The sequence below is a fragment of the Acipenser ruthenus genome, chromosome 7 (assembly GCF_902713425.1).
Source record: "Acipenser ruthenus chromosome 7, fAciRut3.2 maternal haplotype, whole genome shotgun sequence".
NCBI lineage: Eukaryota > Metazoa > Chordata > Actinopteri > Acipenseriformes > Acipenseridae > Acipenser > Acipenser ruthenus.
The window spans coordinates 12,566,935-12,584,433 of record NC_081195.1 but is presented as its reverse complement, the minus strand read 5'-3'; the positions used below and the strand labels follow the sequence as shown (position 1 = coordinate 12,584,433).

Genomic DNA, 17,499 nt, shown 5'->3' with positions numbered 1-17,499 from the left:
ATTTCATGTGTATTAAGGGAAATGTTATGAAATCATGAAAAGTATGTCATGAACTCATGCTTGTGACATTTGAATTCAATAGGAATTTCATTTGAAATCAGTAGGAAATCATGTGTTAGTTACATTGGAATTACAGACACTTATTTTAAAGTGTTACCCATTTATCTTTGTAAAAGACTGTGGTGCACTATACACAAGGTGTGAGTTATTGTGGTATACCTTAGTGCAGATTACATGTGTATTATAATACACAACCTATATGAACACAAACACATGCGCCTGTCTACAAAACCTGATGTTACAGTTGAGCTTTTAATTAATTTTGAGAAAAACTAAAACCAATGGTTTAATATTGGGATTGTTGGCATTATAAGTGTACAGTTTATGCATAATTGATACATTAATACGATCATATATTTAATCACAGTTTAAAGTATGATTGATCCTACTAGGTATTCTGTTTTGTGTCACCTCTCTGCATTTATCACATCAGAGGAACACAGTTTATGAGAGGAGCACGTCTAATGGGAGTAGCATGTTATAAAAAGATGCCTGTTATACAAGGGATGTTAAATGAAACTCCTTAATCATACACACGATGCCCAATGCAAGTTACAGCATCAACGCACTGATAGTTATGAATATCACAGCATCTACTTAAATGAATAAAAGGACTTAGAGGGGATGCAGGTGCTGGGTGCGACTTAAGAAAAAATAAATTGGTAGTCAGTGAATGTTCCAATTGTATTGTATACCTTCTTGTTCTCTATGCCTTCTGATAAAGGCAATTAGGGAAAGGCATCAGCTACATGGGTTTAATTAATGAAAACCTCCAGTAAATTGATTACTCAGGGAACAAATAACTGCTGGAAAGAGGGATGCTTTTTTCTGAAAAACTTACAAACCAGCATATTAACAACGCCTGATGATTCCACTACAGCTCCTAATCAGAACCAGACTGTGTGCCTTTTGTATCAATATCTTTAAATATGAACTTTGAAACTTCTGACAACATTAACATTATTCATTATTGGTTTTAATGTCCTGTTTATTTATTTCAAAAAAAGTTATTCTTCACATACACAATAACATTGGAAGAGTTACAACTGGTGTAATTAAGTACAAACTAATACTGGGCCCTGCTTTGTGCAATTAATTACACAGCATCAATCCTTAACAGAATATCCTGTATTTAAAAAGTCTAGTCATACATTTAAAAGGAACAGAACCCAATATGGAAGATTATATTTGGTTCATAAGGTTAAATATGTGACACAGTATGACTGGATGATTCCACTGTAGGCTGATATAGTGTTTTTACATGTTTCTGGTTGAATTAAAAGCAAATAAAATCAGTATTATTATTATTATTATTATTATTATTATTATTATTATTATTATTATTATTATTATTATTATTATTATTAGATGCCCTTATCCAGGGCAACTTACAATTGTTACAAGATATCACATTATTTTTACATACAATTACCCATTTATACAGCTGGGTTTTTACTGGAGCAATCTAGGTAAAGTACCTTGCTCAAGGGTACAGCAGCAGTGTCCCCCACCTGGGGTTGAACCCACGACCCTCTGGTCAAGTCCAGAGCCCTAACCACTACTCCACACTCCTGCTACAATGTAAGAAGATTTTGCTGCACAACATTCAAGAATATAGAAGAGATTTTTTAAGTGTGCGACCAGTCCCAACTCCACAAATACCAACAATTAAACGAGGTATGCATGGATAGTTAATTCACCATTACTAAGAACTGTTTTATGACTTTGTTTATGGAGACATTCTTTAGTGTACAAAGTGCCTTATATTGGTCAGCACCTCTTTTATAAAAAGCTTGGAAGTGCACAAATGCATTCATGATTATAGTAGTTGGACATATTTTAATAAGGAGACTAGCAGTGTACAAAGTCCACAGATCACTATTAAATACTCTATTGAATTAAATTGTCTTTGGAGTTTCCAGAGTTACTGTTTTCATTTTCTTGCGCATCAAGAGACGGATCTGTGTGAATCTGAAGAACCTCTGCTGTTCCAATACGCTCTGTAGACAAAAGAAAATGTATATGTTATCATATTAGCCAAGTGCTGTATTATCCTTTAAAACCATTTCCCCAGTGTATGAGTACAGATGCTGCAGTCATATTTATAATTGAATATATAATAAATTCCATTACCTGGCATCTCCTCTTCTTTAATTGTTTTAGGCTTCTGTTCATGGTAGAATCTGACAAGAAACACAGTAGTGCATGAGAATTCCCTGATACATGTGTTTACTTTTAAATTAATGGGACACTGTAGGATTCAGTAGAGAAGTGGAAAGTTAAATCTGAATTATTTAAGATCTTTGCTAATAGTAGTATAGGTTACGATTACAGCTCAGATCTTCAATTCTGGTACTAATGCTCTACTAATGCTCTACTAATGACGTGTTGTAGAGAGAATCACTTTTCAAAAGTCTTTAACTGTTGCATCAAATATGGAAACAATAATACCTGAACCACAGCAGGAGCCGAAAAGTACACACATGATATAAGAAGTGGTTATGAGCAGACATCAGAAGATGGAATATTGGAAATTGAAACATCACCACAATCTACACATCTAGCTAAAATTACAACTCTTTATGGCTCCCCACAAATATTCTCATGGTTGTTTGCTAATCAATAATGTCGCATCTTACCGATTTAGCAGGTTTTTGTTTATGTTGTGTCCAGTAGTCGAGGGACAGGAGGAACTATGTGCCAATGGAGACATCTGAGTGACAAATCCTTCTGGATTCTCACCAATTTGTTGATGGTCAGAGGAGCTGTTTGCCACTGCAGTTTGGATCATTCCCATAACCATGTCTTTCTCTAGATAAGAGACACCAGGAAAGTAACATATATACAATCAAAACCTTTTAATGTCACTTCAAAAGGGCCACAATGGTGACATTAAATGGAATTGACCAACACCCTGACAAAATAGGCATTAAAACATATGTGCTTGTTTTCACCCAAAGGGATATTGAAGAGTAAGTAGTGGGGTTCCGAAAAAAAATAGCATTATACGCTTTAAGTAACATATTTGTAATTTTTCTTTTCATTGTTAACATCCTGACAACTTTTTACACATATAACTTTAAAGTCTGTTTCAACGCTATTTTCAAAATGGCCGCTCTACAGCTCGAGGGTTTGAGATCTGTCCTCAATCACTGCAGGAAGAGCGAATTGAAAAAAAAAACACAAGTGCTGTGGCTTTTCACTTCCATACCACATCATGGATCGTTATTGCTGTGTTACTTGTTTGACAATGTGGGCAATAATCCTTACACTATTAGTGCACTAGAGGAGCCATTTTGAAAAGAGTTTTGAAACTAACAGACTTTAAAGGTTTAAGTGTAAAACATTGTCAGGATCTTAACAATGAAAAAAAAAAAAATTACAGGTACATTATTTAAACAGTTGTAGCAACATGTGGGGATGTATAATACTATATTTTTCAGAAACCCGCTACTTACTCTTTAAGTGCAGTGGAAATCAGTTGTATGACTGATAAATGTGAGTTCTATTAAAAACTGAAGTGATACTATCAGGATCTTTTCCCCATTGACTCACATTACATTCAGGCAAGACATTTTAATCTTTCTTGAAACAGACAAAGGACAAAGGAGATTCCACTTTAGTCACTATTGGTACAACACAACTTCAGTCTTGTATTGTGACTATTAAAGAGAGGCGTCCATCTTGTAGTGCACTCTGCTATATATATTATAACACAGACAGGGCTCTGCATGTAAATAAAGTCTGGGTGTTTTGGTGGTGGTTGGCAGGGACGGGGTTAATTCCTCTCCCTGCCAAAAAAATGTGAGAATGTGGCTGTTCCCAAACGAGGTAATTGGTGTTGATTGGGAACAGCCACAAACTATAAAAGAGAGCTCCCAGCTCCATTAGAGGGAGATCTCCAGTGAGTTGGGATAAGAAGTGTTTGGCTGTTTTAAAAAAAAAAAAAAAAAAAAAAAAAAAAGAAAACTACAACAAACCCCCAACAACAAACACACACAACACTGTTTTGATAGTGTTGACAGGTAAACGGCTTAGCCATCCTGTGTGTCAGTCAGGGACCTGTTAAAGTGAAGAAGGTAGGCTCTATGTTTGAGCTAGGCTTTTGTTTCATTTTGTTTTTGCTTTGTTTGTTTATTAAAAATAGCGCGTCAGCACGCTTAAAACGCCATTTCTTGTGTCTGGGTCTATGTTTTAAAGGGAAAACAAGCTGACGACAGAGAGGCTATGTTACTATATATATATATGTGTGTGTGTGTTTGTGTGTGTGTGTTATCTGGCTTTCTCTTGCACTGACATTCTAACACAGGCTGATGTTCAATACTCAATAGTACTAGGTTCTGTAAAAAAAACAAAATCATAATTTAGTTTGCTATAAAACACCTTAGGGGGACATAATGGAGAGTATTTGTGGGAAGGAGATTAGGGGACATTTCATGTTTTATACTGTAATTGAAACTAGAGTCAATGGGTAAGTCCCCCTAAGGTATTACAGATAAATATTGAGATATATATATATATATATATATATATATATATATATATATACCTAATCAAATCTTAAACCAGATGTAATGTCTACTTTTATTGTCTCTGAACAAATATGTACTATTTAAAAATATCTATTATACCCTAAGATAGCAAAACCTTTAATGTTGAATAAATAAATGCCTATCACGACAATAAGATCTGTGAAAACAGCCACTCAAATATTTTTTTGCTAGTGTGCTTTGAAATGGATTCAGATGCAAATGTTGTTTAATTATAAAACTGAAAAGCAACGTTTCTGTATTTGGCAGAAAAAAATGTCACACACAACCTTTTTTTTTTTTTTTTTTTTTTTTTTTTTTGCAGAAGGAACAATGTGGCAGATCTTTACAACTGAGAAATAAACCTGTATATAGAGCTGAAATTATTTATGGATGTTTCAGATGTATTATTCCTCTTACCACGTTGCCCTGCTGACAGCAACCATTGCTGGACTTGAGATAAAGAATCAGTTTGGAGAATTTGACAGAGCAGTTCCAGAACCTGTTATGGGTCAAATGATTTGACAAGGATCAGTGTGACACAAATAGCAAAGCACACAACACTTGCCAATGAAGCAACCTTGGAAATCAGCAGCTGATATCTGTTGAGTTCAAAGGCTATTATTAATTAATTCTCACTTCTGTTCAATCAGTTTATTATGTATACATTTTTCTAATAAATAAATAAATATTTCTAAATAAATATTGTATGGTACCTATGTGATAGCTCATCAGATTTGTAATATATATATATATATATACATTTATGCTGAATAAACGAAATCTGGTACGTTGTATTAAAAAACTGTATTTTACCATAAGTTCCTGATTGCAGATAGCTGCAGATGGAAATTGACCCTTGGTTCGGGCATGTCTTCTTGAAGCCTGGTTTGATCGGTGACTTGCAGCTCGTGATGAGGGTGGGATTATTCGACCAGTCTGTGCAGAGTACTGTGTAACTCTGCGTACCGGTACTTCTACCTATCAACACATTATTAACACACCTGTAGTGTTACCTGATTTCAACTGATACCAAAATAAGCACTTTACTGCTGCTTTAGGGTTGCATTCATATAAAATAACTTTTTGAGCCTAATTCCCATGCTTTATGTTTTAAAAAAATATAATAATAATAATTATCCATTAAAAAACCTCAACTCATGTGTGCATGAGACTCATTATATTATGTTGTGACACATTGATTGGATGGCATTTCCTCTTGTCTACCATCCTTTTTCATTGTTTGCTTTCATTTACCTGTACATATGTTTCATGCTAAGTTTTTATTAAAAGTGCAGTATCCCACATATTCCATACCATGTTGAGAATATGAGCTCAACAGGTTTTTCATGTAAAGTGTTATCAGTTCAACAAAATTGTTTGGAAAACCCATTTTTAAATTTAACAGTTGGATGTAATTTCTAACTCTGTTATGCTGGTAAGCAGTAGCAGGGGAATGCTTTACTTGGCTCACAGAGCAATATAGTGGCAAGCAGGTTTAAACATGTTAGTTGAAGGCGGTCTTAATTAATCCCCTTGTTGGGCAATGTGGAAACCCCTGATAACCCCCTGACCAAAAAACCTAGCAACACTGGATTGTGTACCCTAGAGAGTGAATTCTCTCCAAAAATGTGTTGGGCATCTAACATAGTTGATTTAATTGCATACAACTCGGCCAGCAAATAGACATTCCCAAACAACTGAGACTGTATAATTCAGTCATATAGTTGACTTTTCATTCAAACTTCTAAGCCTCCTCTAAGTGTTGCTCCACCCTACAGTCTAACAGTGATACTCTGGGGTGATATCGGTGCTACTATCACCCCTGACAGCCTTAAGGCTGATTTTCACACCAGGCAGGCACCCATTAACAGTAGGACCATCCAACGAGCCTCAGCTGGGGGTCAAAAACTCATTACTACCGGATAAGCCCTGCAGTTCAGTATGTTGTTAATAATCTACTCACTGTATTTGTCAATTGTATTCAAAACCCTTGTACACTTACTTTCTTTTCCTCTTTTTCAAAAGTGCCTGCCAGACAGATTTTAGCTGCAAGATCTTTAAGCTCCTCTCTCCAGGCCTCCGACAGCAAACCTGCAACATAAAACAATGATTTGCGAAGATCAAAATTGAACAGCGCAGTTCTGGATATCAACAAGAAAATCTGTCTCTTCTCAGCTTATGCAATTGTTCTGGTGTTTCTATCTCCAAGAAGACACATCTTAACAACACTGTGACAGGGTAGCCGTGCGGTGACGTCAGGCTACGTGCAGGAAGAAAAACAAAAGCAAAATACTGCGATGCAAAAAGGCGCTGTTTATTTTTAAAGAACAAAAATAAATAAAATATTTTAACAAAAAAACACGGCTCACAGAGCGAAAATAAAAAGGCAAACAAAAACAAATCTCGCACACAAAACTGACTACAGGTCAGGCTGGGCAATCACCTTCACTGTTCCTATAGGTGTTGTTTGTGTTTATTTTTTTTAATTTTTTTTTTAGTTTCCTTTCTCCTCTCGCTCTCTCGTACTTCTCCTCTGTACTCCCACCCAGAACAGGGAGAGCTACAGGCTTTTATACGTTTAACTAGCTAGCAATTATTCTATTACCCCTCGGCCACAATCTGCACGAGTTTTTTAATTGTGAGTACTCAGAATTTGAATGTGCAATTCAATTACTGATTGTACGTGGAAACTTTTTTAAATTTTACCAAGCCTTGCAAATGTTTTTGTAAATGACCATCATATATTTCTTTGCAGTGTTTTATAAGCCGTAGGATTCCCATACCGAAAATATATTGGATAGACCACAGTGTGAAATCAAATGCTATCACTGATTACATCAGCATATTCTATCATTGGACATTCACAAAGATCTAACTCCACAACTTATTTAAAGAATACATGTATTAATTTATTAAAGTCTGTTTGTAGTCATGATATTCATGAAATGACTATAACAGAAGCTAGCAGCAATCTAGAACGGTTTTGTAAATATAAAACTGTATTTTATTATTGATAAAATGCATTCTTTAAATAACTCATGTGTTAAAGCTGCATGAATAGGACCCATATACCCTAGATTATGAACACAAAAAAAACAAAACTTAATGAGAACAGTGATTTAGTGATACAGTCAGGTTTAATAAAGTATATCTGAAATTCACTGTCAACAATGCTGAACTATAAATTAGTAACAATTGGCTCTTATTCTATTTGCACCAAGTTGCTGATATTGGCTGGAGACTCATACGGAGCACTGCATTGGTCTTAGTGCTTCCGTGGGGGTAGGGAGGAGTAATGGAATGGGGCTGTAGATATTTCCTCACTCTGCTCAATCTACCACTACTGGTCAGACGCCCCCTACAATGACAGGCTGAGACTTCCCAAGCTGGGCCTTTGTCTCCTCTTGATTGTTTGGTGGGTGAAAAGAGGAGATTGACATCAGAAAATAGTTAACAAAACTGGGTGAAAAAAACCCATACCTGTGCCCTGTCTTTGTGTACCACTTCCATAAAGCTCTCCAAAGGGCCACTGCAACCCGGGAGCTCCCAAAACAGTCATGGGAAGCTGGCTTCTAATTAAAGGGTGTGGACACAGAGGGGTAGAAGCATACCAATTGTCATTTACTATGCACACAGGATTTCCATTCAGACCTTAAAAAAAGAAGAAAGGGTCACGTAAGTATTTTCAGAAATCTAGGTTAGCATGTTCTAAATTCAGTTTGATCCTTAAAGAAAGCATTGGGAGTATGGGCAAATCAAAAAAGTCCAACCATAAACCTTATTGATCATTACATTACACGTTTTAAATGTGGTAGCTGCTATTCCATAGCTATAGTCGTCATCCATATTTAATCATTTCTAGATCTTGTTTTCAGCATGCCGACATGTTATTAACAATCTGCATAAAAATCCTGCAGTGCTGTGACAGCATACGAGGAAAAACAATGGGGGGATATAGAGGCTGTCTAGTCCTAAATACAAGGACTTTATCAAAACTTTATGCAAATTTGTTTTTATTTGATCTTTTTAATGATAAAGCACTACCACCCTTGCAAAAGTGCAGTTCCCTTACTTTGCATTCCAAATTTCAGAGCTCTTATCTAAAAAGAGAGTTTCATTGTGCATATAAAGAAGGTGTCCCGCTAGGATCTGGAGGTAGAATTTGAAATAAGCCAGAAAAGGAAAATGCATGCGGAGCAAAGCACTTCCCAGCCAGCTAATTGTCACACCCTTCATTAGTGTGTTTCAATTTTAAAAGCTTCCCTTTGATGGGAGTGGTATAATCAAGTTCTGTGGGTGGCAAATTAATAATGTACCACCCACTGAAAATAAGAGGACTTTTACACAGTCTAAAGCTTTATTATCTAACTATTATAAGTTAAGGAAAGTCTCTTTACCAACAGTATAGTACAATAGGTTTAACAGATGACACTGTATTTAACCTGCATTGAAGCTGGGAGTAAACTTGCAGCTGCTACAGGCCTGACACTGCCAGTAGGGGCACTTAGAGACAGTCATGCTGTGGGAAAGGTATACATGCACAGCTATATTCTCTATATTTAATTATATTATTTTAACACATCTTTTTTCCTTTGTTACGAAGTGTGACAGTGCCAATGCAGTTTACAGGCATCCTCTGCTTTTTTTGCTGATGCATAATTACCTGGTAGTTTATTTTTAGCAATCTTGGCACAGGGGGATGTTTGTGGAGTGAAGCTGTTTATTGACTGACTGGCTCAAACCCTTTCAGAATGATCTCTCAATTAATGAGTGATTGGTTACCATCCATATTCTATGTGAGCTTATCAGGATTAATTTATGTTCTGTTTGCATAGTCAAAGTTTGCCCTCTTTATGTGGAGGAGAAGGATGTTATGAAGACTTAACTTAAGTGTAGGTTAGAAGCTGTCAAAATAATGGGGAACAATGAGAATAGAAGGAAGAGACCCTCATTTTAATGTACATAATTAATTGAGAATTAAGAACGGTACTGTAAAATGTGCATTAAAATATAAACTATATATAGTTTCTGTGATTTCATTGATTCTTCATATATTTTTAAATCGATGATAACACCCAAAATACTGATTATTTTAATTACAATCACTAATATACTACTTTTTGTATTATTTATTTCTTAGCAGACGCCCTTATCCAGGGCGACTTACAATTGTTTACTACAAGATTACTACTGATAAGTTTTGTGTATATTTTATTCTATGGTACAGGGGTGAAAGGCTAAAAGTATTACACAGTTATCCATTTAAATTTTAAAGGCTCCAGTGTAAAGGTAATGCTATTTTAATGTGCTTGTTCATTGCATGATATAAAGGTGCACATCTAGTGTGTACTCAGCAAGTACTTGGCCTTTTCAAACTGCGCCACAGACAAGCCTGAACAAGTGAAACAAGCTGGAAAGAGATATAAAAGTTTGTTTGGGGTTGATTACAATCCATTGACATTAACTAGTGACATACAAACTGCACGTGAATTATCAGGAATGATTTATGATCGGTGGCAGGTGATTAAACAGGTGCACGCACATGAAAACTATGCAAATACATGCACAAGATCTATTTTAAATACACAGAGAAAGCATAGAGGCTTTAATGCAATTGCTTGGAAAGAAATATTTTTTTTATAAAAATATATATGCTTATCACAGGTCTTGAATAGCTTTGTACATATTGCTTTGCAACTGTAACAGCAACACATGAAACCTAGCAACCCTCATTATTTATGTGTAACTAAACACATGAGACACTTGCAGTATTCTTTAATCTTATTGGTATATTAATGTTCCTTCTTTAACTCTAACTGAACCACTATGATATTGCTGTATATGCTAAAGAAAATAGAACATTTGGAATGTAATCATTTGCTAACAAATGAAGGTTCTGGTGTATCTTTTTTATTTACTCTGTGATAGTACAAGGAACAGTAGAAAAGTTCCTAGACTTTTGTAAATAGGAATTACAGGATAGGACCAATGGGAAAACAGGTTGGCTACAACCACAACCACTGACCACAATTCAGTACCTAACCACAACACTGCCTGTTACTATGGCAAGACAAATTATTATTTAGAGATATCTCAAATTGCATTTTAAGATATATTGAAATATTTAAAGATATCTCTAAATCATTTCGAAATATCTCAAATTGAATTACAGATCTTAATTGTGCAGTTTTTAAGATATCTAAAATTGATTTTAAGATATCTGTAAATGAAATAGAGCTATCTAAAAATGAAATAAAGCTATCTCAGATTGATTCACAGATATCTTTAAATACTATGGAAACCATGTGGATTTTGCTAGTATGGTACGCCAAACTGTCATTTAGAGATATCTTAAAATGAGGGTTTTAAAGATATCTCTAAATCATCTGAAGATATTTCTAAATAATTTGAAGATATCTCGAAATAACTTCCTGTTCATTTAGAGATATCTTTAAATCATTTTAAGATATCTTGAAATAGCTTCCTGTTCATTTGTAGATATATTGCTAAATGGACAGGAATTCCATTCAAAACACAGGGCATTTTCACAGGAAGTCATTTCCAGATATCTTGAAATGGCCTCTCTGTTCATTTAAAGATACAGTAGATGCTGTTTATTAACAACCTCGGTTCCCAGCAAAAAGTTGTCATTAATCAAAAGTTGCCAATAAACGAAAAGCCCCCATTTTCAAGTATATTTATATGGAACGATATATACTGTAGTTGTACAAATATGGCACTGACGTACATGTGTTTTAAATGTTACAGTGTTAAAAAATGTACATGAAAAACACGAAATACCCAAACGTGTGAACTGTTTACTTCACACGTGTGTAAAACAAAAAAGAAGGAGACTTAAATAGTACTACACAACTATGTACTATAATTGTCCTTACAATGAGTAAAGAAAACATAAAAAATGATGTGTTGTACTTACAATCAATTCTAAAGAACACAATTTTAAAATAAGAAATTGTCCAACGTTGTCTGCATTTACATGTACCACCTCCCGCTGTAAATCCATCTCAATTTTCCATGCAGCTTTGTAGCCAGTTTCAAAGCCACGATTCTGCCTCAGTCTGCCAGAAATACGCAGTTGCGAAGTCAGTGTGTTATAAAAGTAAGTGCATAAATCATGCAAGTGCGCTCTGTAGCACTGGCAACTAGTAATAAAGTTGTCGATAAGCGGTGTGCAATTGCTTATACCAGAATTCCATTAACATTAAAGTCTATGGGACAGGACTGGTTCCTGAGAAAATGTTGTTAATAACCAAAAGTTGATAACTGGCATCTACTGTATCTTCAAATGATTTAGAGATATCTTGGAATGAACAGGAAGTTATTTAGAAAATATCTTAAATTGTTTTACAGATATCTCAAAATGGAGCTCTAAATGAGATATCTAACATGCATTTTGAGATATCTTTAAATCATTTAACGATATGTGAAATTCAATTTAAGATATCTTAAAACGACTTCCTGTTCACTTAGAGATATCTCTAAATAACTTTCTGTTCATTTAGAGATATCTATAAATGATTTCATTTAGAGATATCGCAAAGTGACTTCCTGGGAAAATGCTCTATGTTTTGAATGGACTTCTTGTCCATTTAGAGATATATCCAAATGAACAGGAAGTTATTTAGAGATATCTCTAATGAACAGCAAGTTATTTTCAGATAAGAACATAAGAAAGTTTACAAACGAGAGGAGGCCATTTGGCCCATCTTGCTCGTTTGGTTGTTAGTAGCTTATTGATCCCAGAATCTCATCAAGAAGCTTCTCAAAGGATCCCAGGGTGTCAGCTTCAACAACATTACTGGGGAGCTGGTTTCAGACCCTCACAATTCTCTGTGTAAAAAAGTGCCTCCAATTTTCTGTTCTGAATGCCCCTTTATCTAATCTCCATTTGTGACTCCTGGTCCTTGATTCTTTTTTCAGGTTGATATCTCTAAATTAACAGGAAGTTATTTTAAATTGAATATCCTAAATTGAATTTCACATATCTCAAAATGCATTTTAGATATATAATTAAAAGCTCCATTTAGAGATATCTGTAAATCAGTTTAAGATATCTCTAAATGTATTTTTGATATCGTAAAATTATTTAGATATATCTTTAAATATTTAGAGGTATCTAGAAATGATTCAGAGATATCTTTAAATATTTAAAGATATCTCTAAATTAATTTGAGATGTCTCGAATTATCCATAATTTGGCTTGCCATATGTTGCACCATTAACCTTGGTGAATGAATGCAGGCAGTGTGTACTGAACCAATGCAACATAGATTTTTTTTTCCCTGCCCATTGCATAGCTTGCTGATATATTTTTTAAAATTCCAGCTGTTTTCCTAATTCAATAAAAACACAATACTAAGTAACTACACTTTTTTTTGTAAATCTACCACTATATCCTGAACAAGTAGTAAAAACATATTTCTGGGCAAGGATTGTTGCTAACACACAAACAACCCAAGATTGCTACTGTATGTTGTGAGGGCTTTAAGTTGCTTTCTGCTGATCTAAAGCCAAAGGGATATGCACACTTCAGTCCCGTTGATGGCCCCAGCATGCCTGCAGACCTCAAAACTACAAATGGTATACTCTCCATTTGATGGCGATTTTGCATCTCACAGTATGTTACCTTGGATGTGAGTCACTCTATGGGGATGCGGGTTGTGCCTGGAGAAGAAGGAATGATGACTCAGAGTCCCGAACCGAGGGCTGCCCTTGGATGGAGGCCTTACAGCATCATCAATAAACCGTAGAGGGTTATTAAATGATACATCCCCAGCTTTACTCATGCTTTTCAGTATGTCCTTATGGTTGAAGGTACTGGACACTGGATCTTCTAGTTGCTTCATTCTTTTCTTTACAGATGCATTTAAAGCACTTAAAGAAAACCCACATAAAAGACAGTATGACAATCATGCCTGTTAAATGTTACACAAAAAGTGTTGTTCAAATCAGAGACCTTAAAGAGTGAGTATCAGGGTTCTGAAAAATATATTATTATTATTTGTTTATTCAGCAGACGCCTTTATCCAAGGCGACTTACAGAGACTAGGGTGTGTGAACATTGTATCAGCTGCAGAGTCACTTACAACTACGTCTCTCCCGAAAGACGGAGCACAAGGAGGTTAAGTGACTTGCTCAGGGTCACACAATGAGTCAGTGGCTGAGGTGGGATTTGAACCAGGGACCTCCTGGTTACAAGCCCTTTTTTCTTTAACCACTGGACCACACAGCCTCCTGTATAGCGTTATACATCCCCACGTGTTGCTACAACTGTTTAAATAACATACCTGTAACATTTATTTTTATTGTTAACATCCTGACAACTTTTTACAATATAACGTTAAATGTTTCAAAGCTCTGTTCAAAATGGCCACTTTAGTGCACTGGGGTTTGAAACCTGTCCTCTGTATCACTGAAGAAAGCAATAAAAAATAAAAACATAACAGCAAGTGCTCTGGCTTTTCTGTTCCATACCACATCATGGACAGTTATTGCTGTGTTACCTGTTTGACAATGTGGGCAATAATCCTTACACTATCAGTGCACTAGAGCAGCCATTTTGAAAAGAGCTCTGAAACTAACAGTTTAAAGTTGTAAGTGTAAAAGTCAGGATGTTAATAATGAAAAGAAAAATTACAGGTACATTATTTTAACAGTTGTAGCAACATGTGGTGATGTATAATGCTATATTTTTTGGAATCCCGCTACTTACACTTTAATAAGAGATTAAACATCACATTTTCTTGATCAAACATGCTCATACTGTATGTTACATGTATGCATATGAATGTAGTCTGAAACTTTTTTTTATTTATTTTTTTATAAATTTAGTCGTTGCCAATTATTTTTATTATTTTCTCCCAATTTAGAATGGCCAATTATTTTATTATGCTCAGCTCACCGCTACCATCCCTGCGCTGACTCGGGAGGGTGAAGACGAACACACACTGTCCTCCGAAGCGTGTGCCGTCAGCCGACTATTTTTTTTCACACTGCGAACTCACCATGCAGCCACCCAAGAGCTACAGCATTGGAGGACAACGCAGCTCTCGGGCAGCTTACAGGCAAGCCCGCAGGCGCCCGGCCAGACTACAGGGGTCGCTGGTGCGCGGTGAGCCGAGGACACCCTGGCCGACCTAACCCTCCCTCCCCCCGGGCGACGCTCGGCCAATTGTGCGCCACCCCCTGGGGGCTCCTGTCCACGGTCGACTGTGGAATAGCCTGGACTCGAACTCGCGATGTCCAGACTATAGAGCGCATCCTGCACTCCATGCGGAGCGCCTTTACTGGATGCGCTCGTCTGAAACATTTTTTAGCTGTTGATCACATATCAAAAGGCACATCTATTATACAAGTCATATATTTTACGGAAACATACTGACATACAAGTTATTTTTATTAACATACTAATTTAATTTGTATATACTGTATGCATCAGTGGATAAGCTTTGCGTGGTGAAGAGAACATAAAATGCTGCTTAAAAATGTTCATAGTCATACACTTTATGTTAATAGTTAATATTTTTGTAAAAAAAAATATTACATAATGGTGCTTAAACTTGAATTGGAATGCTATGGTACTTACTCCTGTTTTGAGGACAAATTCTGAACATTGCTGGTTTCTGTAGCCATTCTGGAGTTTGACCTTATGAAACAACAAAGAGCAAGTAGGTTTATAAAAGAAAATATTTAAACATTGATTTAAAATATGAATCCTTTCAAAGCTACAAAAATTTATAATCAATATAGTAACTGAAAACTTTGCCAGGTCAATTTAATGTAACTATTTTGCCGATACAAAAGGACAGATCACACTAAGGGAAGATGTGATACAAAACTAAACACCCACGTACGTGATAGACATGTTCTCTGGCACCGTAATGAATAAAACGTTAACACTGGAAGTTTTATTATGTCTGGATGATTGATTGAATAGCACCATAAAAAAGAGGACAAAAATTCTGGTCATTAAGTAGAGCTGTATATTATTTGTATCTATTTCTAATGCTATTTTTGAACAAAATTTACAAAACTGACAAACCCTATAAAAGCATTACACTTTAAAGCTGTACTTCCAACAAGCGGTATCAGTCCTGAGAGAGAAAAAGCACTGGAAGAGATGAAAGCACACATCAGTGTACCATGTGTTTATACAAATAGATGTATCCTTGCTGATTTAAAAAAACATGCAATATATTATCATATTTTCCTTAACTAATTAAAAAAAAACCATTATGTTTTATAGCTAATAAAAAGGAACATGCAAAAGGGAACATATAAATAACACTCTAGAAGAATAAATAAAAAAATACAAGGGAGAAAAATATAACATTAGGTATGAGGGAGAAACACTTTTGGAACAGGAAATAAATTTGAAGAAAAAAAACCTTACCAGCACAGACCTTCCTCAGCTTTCCAGTGAAATGTTAAAGCACTTGGAAATCCTCTTGGTCCCTCTATTTGCTTTGTTTCTAAGTTAGTTGCTAGGATACTAAATCTCAACAAGTGAAAAAAAATCACCTTGCCACAATGAACCTTGTACACAGAGCACTCATCAGAATTCACTCAGTTCCATTATATTCCATTCCAGAGTTCCATTATATTCTAATTACAGTTTACAATGATAATTACAGTGAAAACCCCAGTGTCTTGCTTTGTGAAAGTATAAGCAACATTCTCACAAAGTAAACATGCAACTGAAAAAGCAAACCCAGTCAAGACAGAGTGAATATTTACAGCAAAAATCATTTTTAAAAAAAGTTCTGGAGAAACGACTGTGGACCTGGAGCCCTCTTTTTAGAGTTTAGAATATTGAGATTGAATTTTGCTGTAACTTTAATAGGTATGTCACTCAAGCATTGCTGGTATTGTAACAAGTGCAGACCCCTTAAGTTGCATTATGTTGTGCTGTTAGAGCATATTATATTGTTTCAGTGATAATTTACCCGCTCAAAATAGAACAGCATACTCCTTGATCAGGTCACTGTCCAATCTGTGCAGAAAGGTAAAAGGCACTGAATTATTGTTAGCACTGTGGGATTACTTGGCGCCACTAGCTACCAGATTCAATTAATGTTGTTCCTTTCATAGAGATCTGAATCTGCACTTTCAAGCTATACTACCAGCTGATGTTTCAGCCCTTGGGAACAATGGTCAAACATACCCAGATGAGAATGCAAATCAGTGTAACCAGCGATCTTTGTAAAAGGTTTTATAATTTGTTTAATTATTCAGTGAATTATTTGTCAAACATGCTAATACATTTAATTCCAATTATCCTAATGCTCACAGATAACAAGATCCATTAGCATTTGTTATTATAGTAATAATAAAAATGAATACTGTTCTGCCCATTGAATTAAACAAACACTTGTTTTGCATTAAAATGACTCATTATACACAGATGGTGTTTAGTCAAACTTGAGCAATGTAATTAACAAATGGCAAATTACATTTAATAGAGAAAAGTGTAAGGTACTGCATACAGGCAATAAAAATGTGCATTATAAATACCATATGGGAGATACTGAAATTGAAGAAAGAATCTATGAAAAAGATCTAGGAGTTTATGTTGACTCAGCAATAGGGTTGTCACGATACCAGAATTTTGAACTTCGATACGATACCTCTTCAATACCACGGCAAAAAAAAAAAAAAACATCTGAACACGCAAAATAAGAGACATTCCTTTAATAAAGGTCAACAATCTTGACTCTAGGTCAAATGGTGCAGGTGCAGTAAATTTGCATATTGTCACTTCAGAATTTTTTTGTGTGGGACTATGATTGACTGGCCCTTTAATAGTTCTGCTTGTTTTTGGTAGCGAAATAGAGAATGAAGTAAAACTACAAAGTGGATGAATTTTAGATTGTTATTAAGTGATTCA

At 35.4% G+C, this 17,499-nt stretch overlaps 1 protein-coding gene across 3 annotated transcripts; it reads right to left on the bottom strand.

The window, feature by feature from the left end:
• Positions 1-870: 870 nt before the first annotated feature.
• Positions 871-17,253, bottom strand: LOC117416263 (protein TBATA-like). Of its 3 annotated transcripts, XM_034027373.3 has the most exons (11): positions 16,006-16,169; positions 15,655-15,723; positions 15,199-15,258; positions 13,240-13,487; positions 8,073-8,243; positions 6,595-6,683; positions 5,406-5,570; positions 5,010-5,091; positions 2,700-2,871; positions 2,194-2,243; positions 871-2,060 (listed from the first exon to the last, which is right to left on the bottom strand). In XM_034027373.3, exons 3-11 carry the CDS (start codon positions 15,243-15,245, stop codon positions 1,951-1,953), a joined length of 1,134 nt encoding a protein of 377 aa, XP_033883264.2. In that variant the 5' UTR covers positions 15,246-15,258; positions 15,655-15,723; positions 16,006-16,169; the 3' UTR covers positions 871-1,950. The 3 variants fall into 3 exon arrangements, with proteins under 3 accessions (XP_033883264.2, XP_058882373.1, XP_033883263.2); XM_059026390.1 differs by lacking the exon at positions 16,006-16,169 and having other exon boundaries at positions 872-2,060; positions 15,655-15,975; XM_034027372.3 differs by lacking the exon at positions 15,655-15,723 and having other exon boundaries at positions 874-2,060; positions 16,006-17,253.
• Positions 17,254-17,499: the final 246 nt, after the last annotated feature.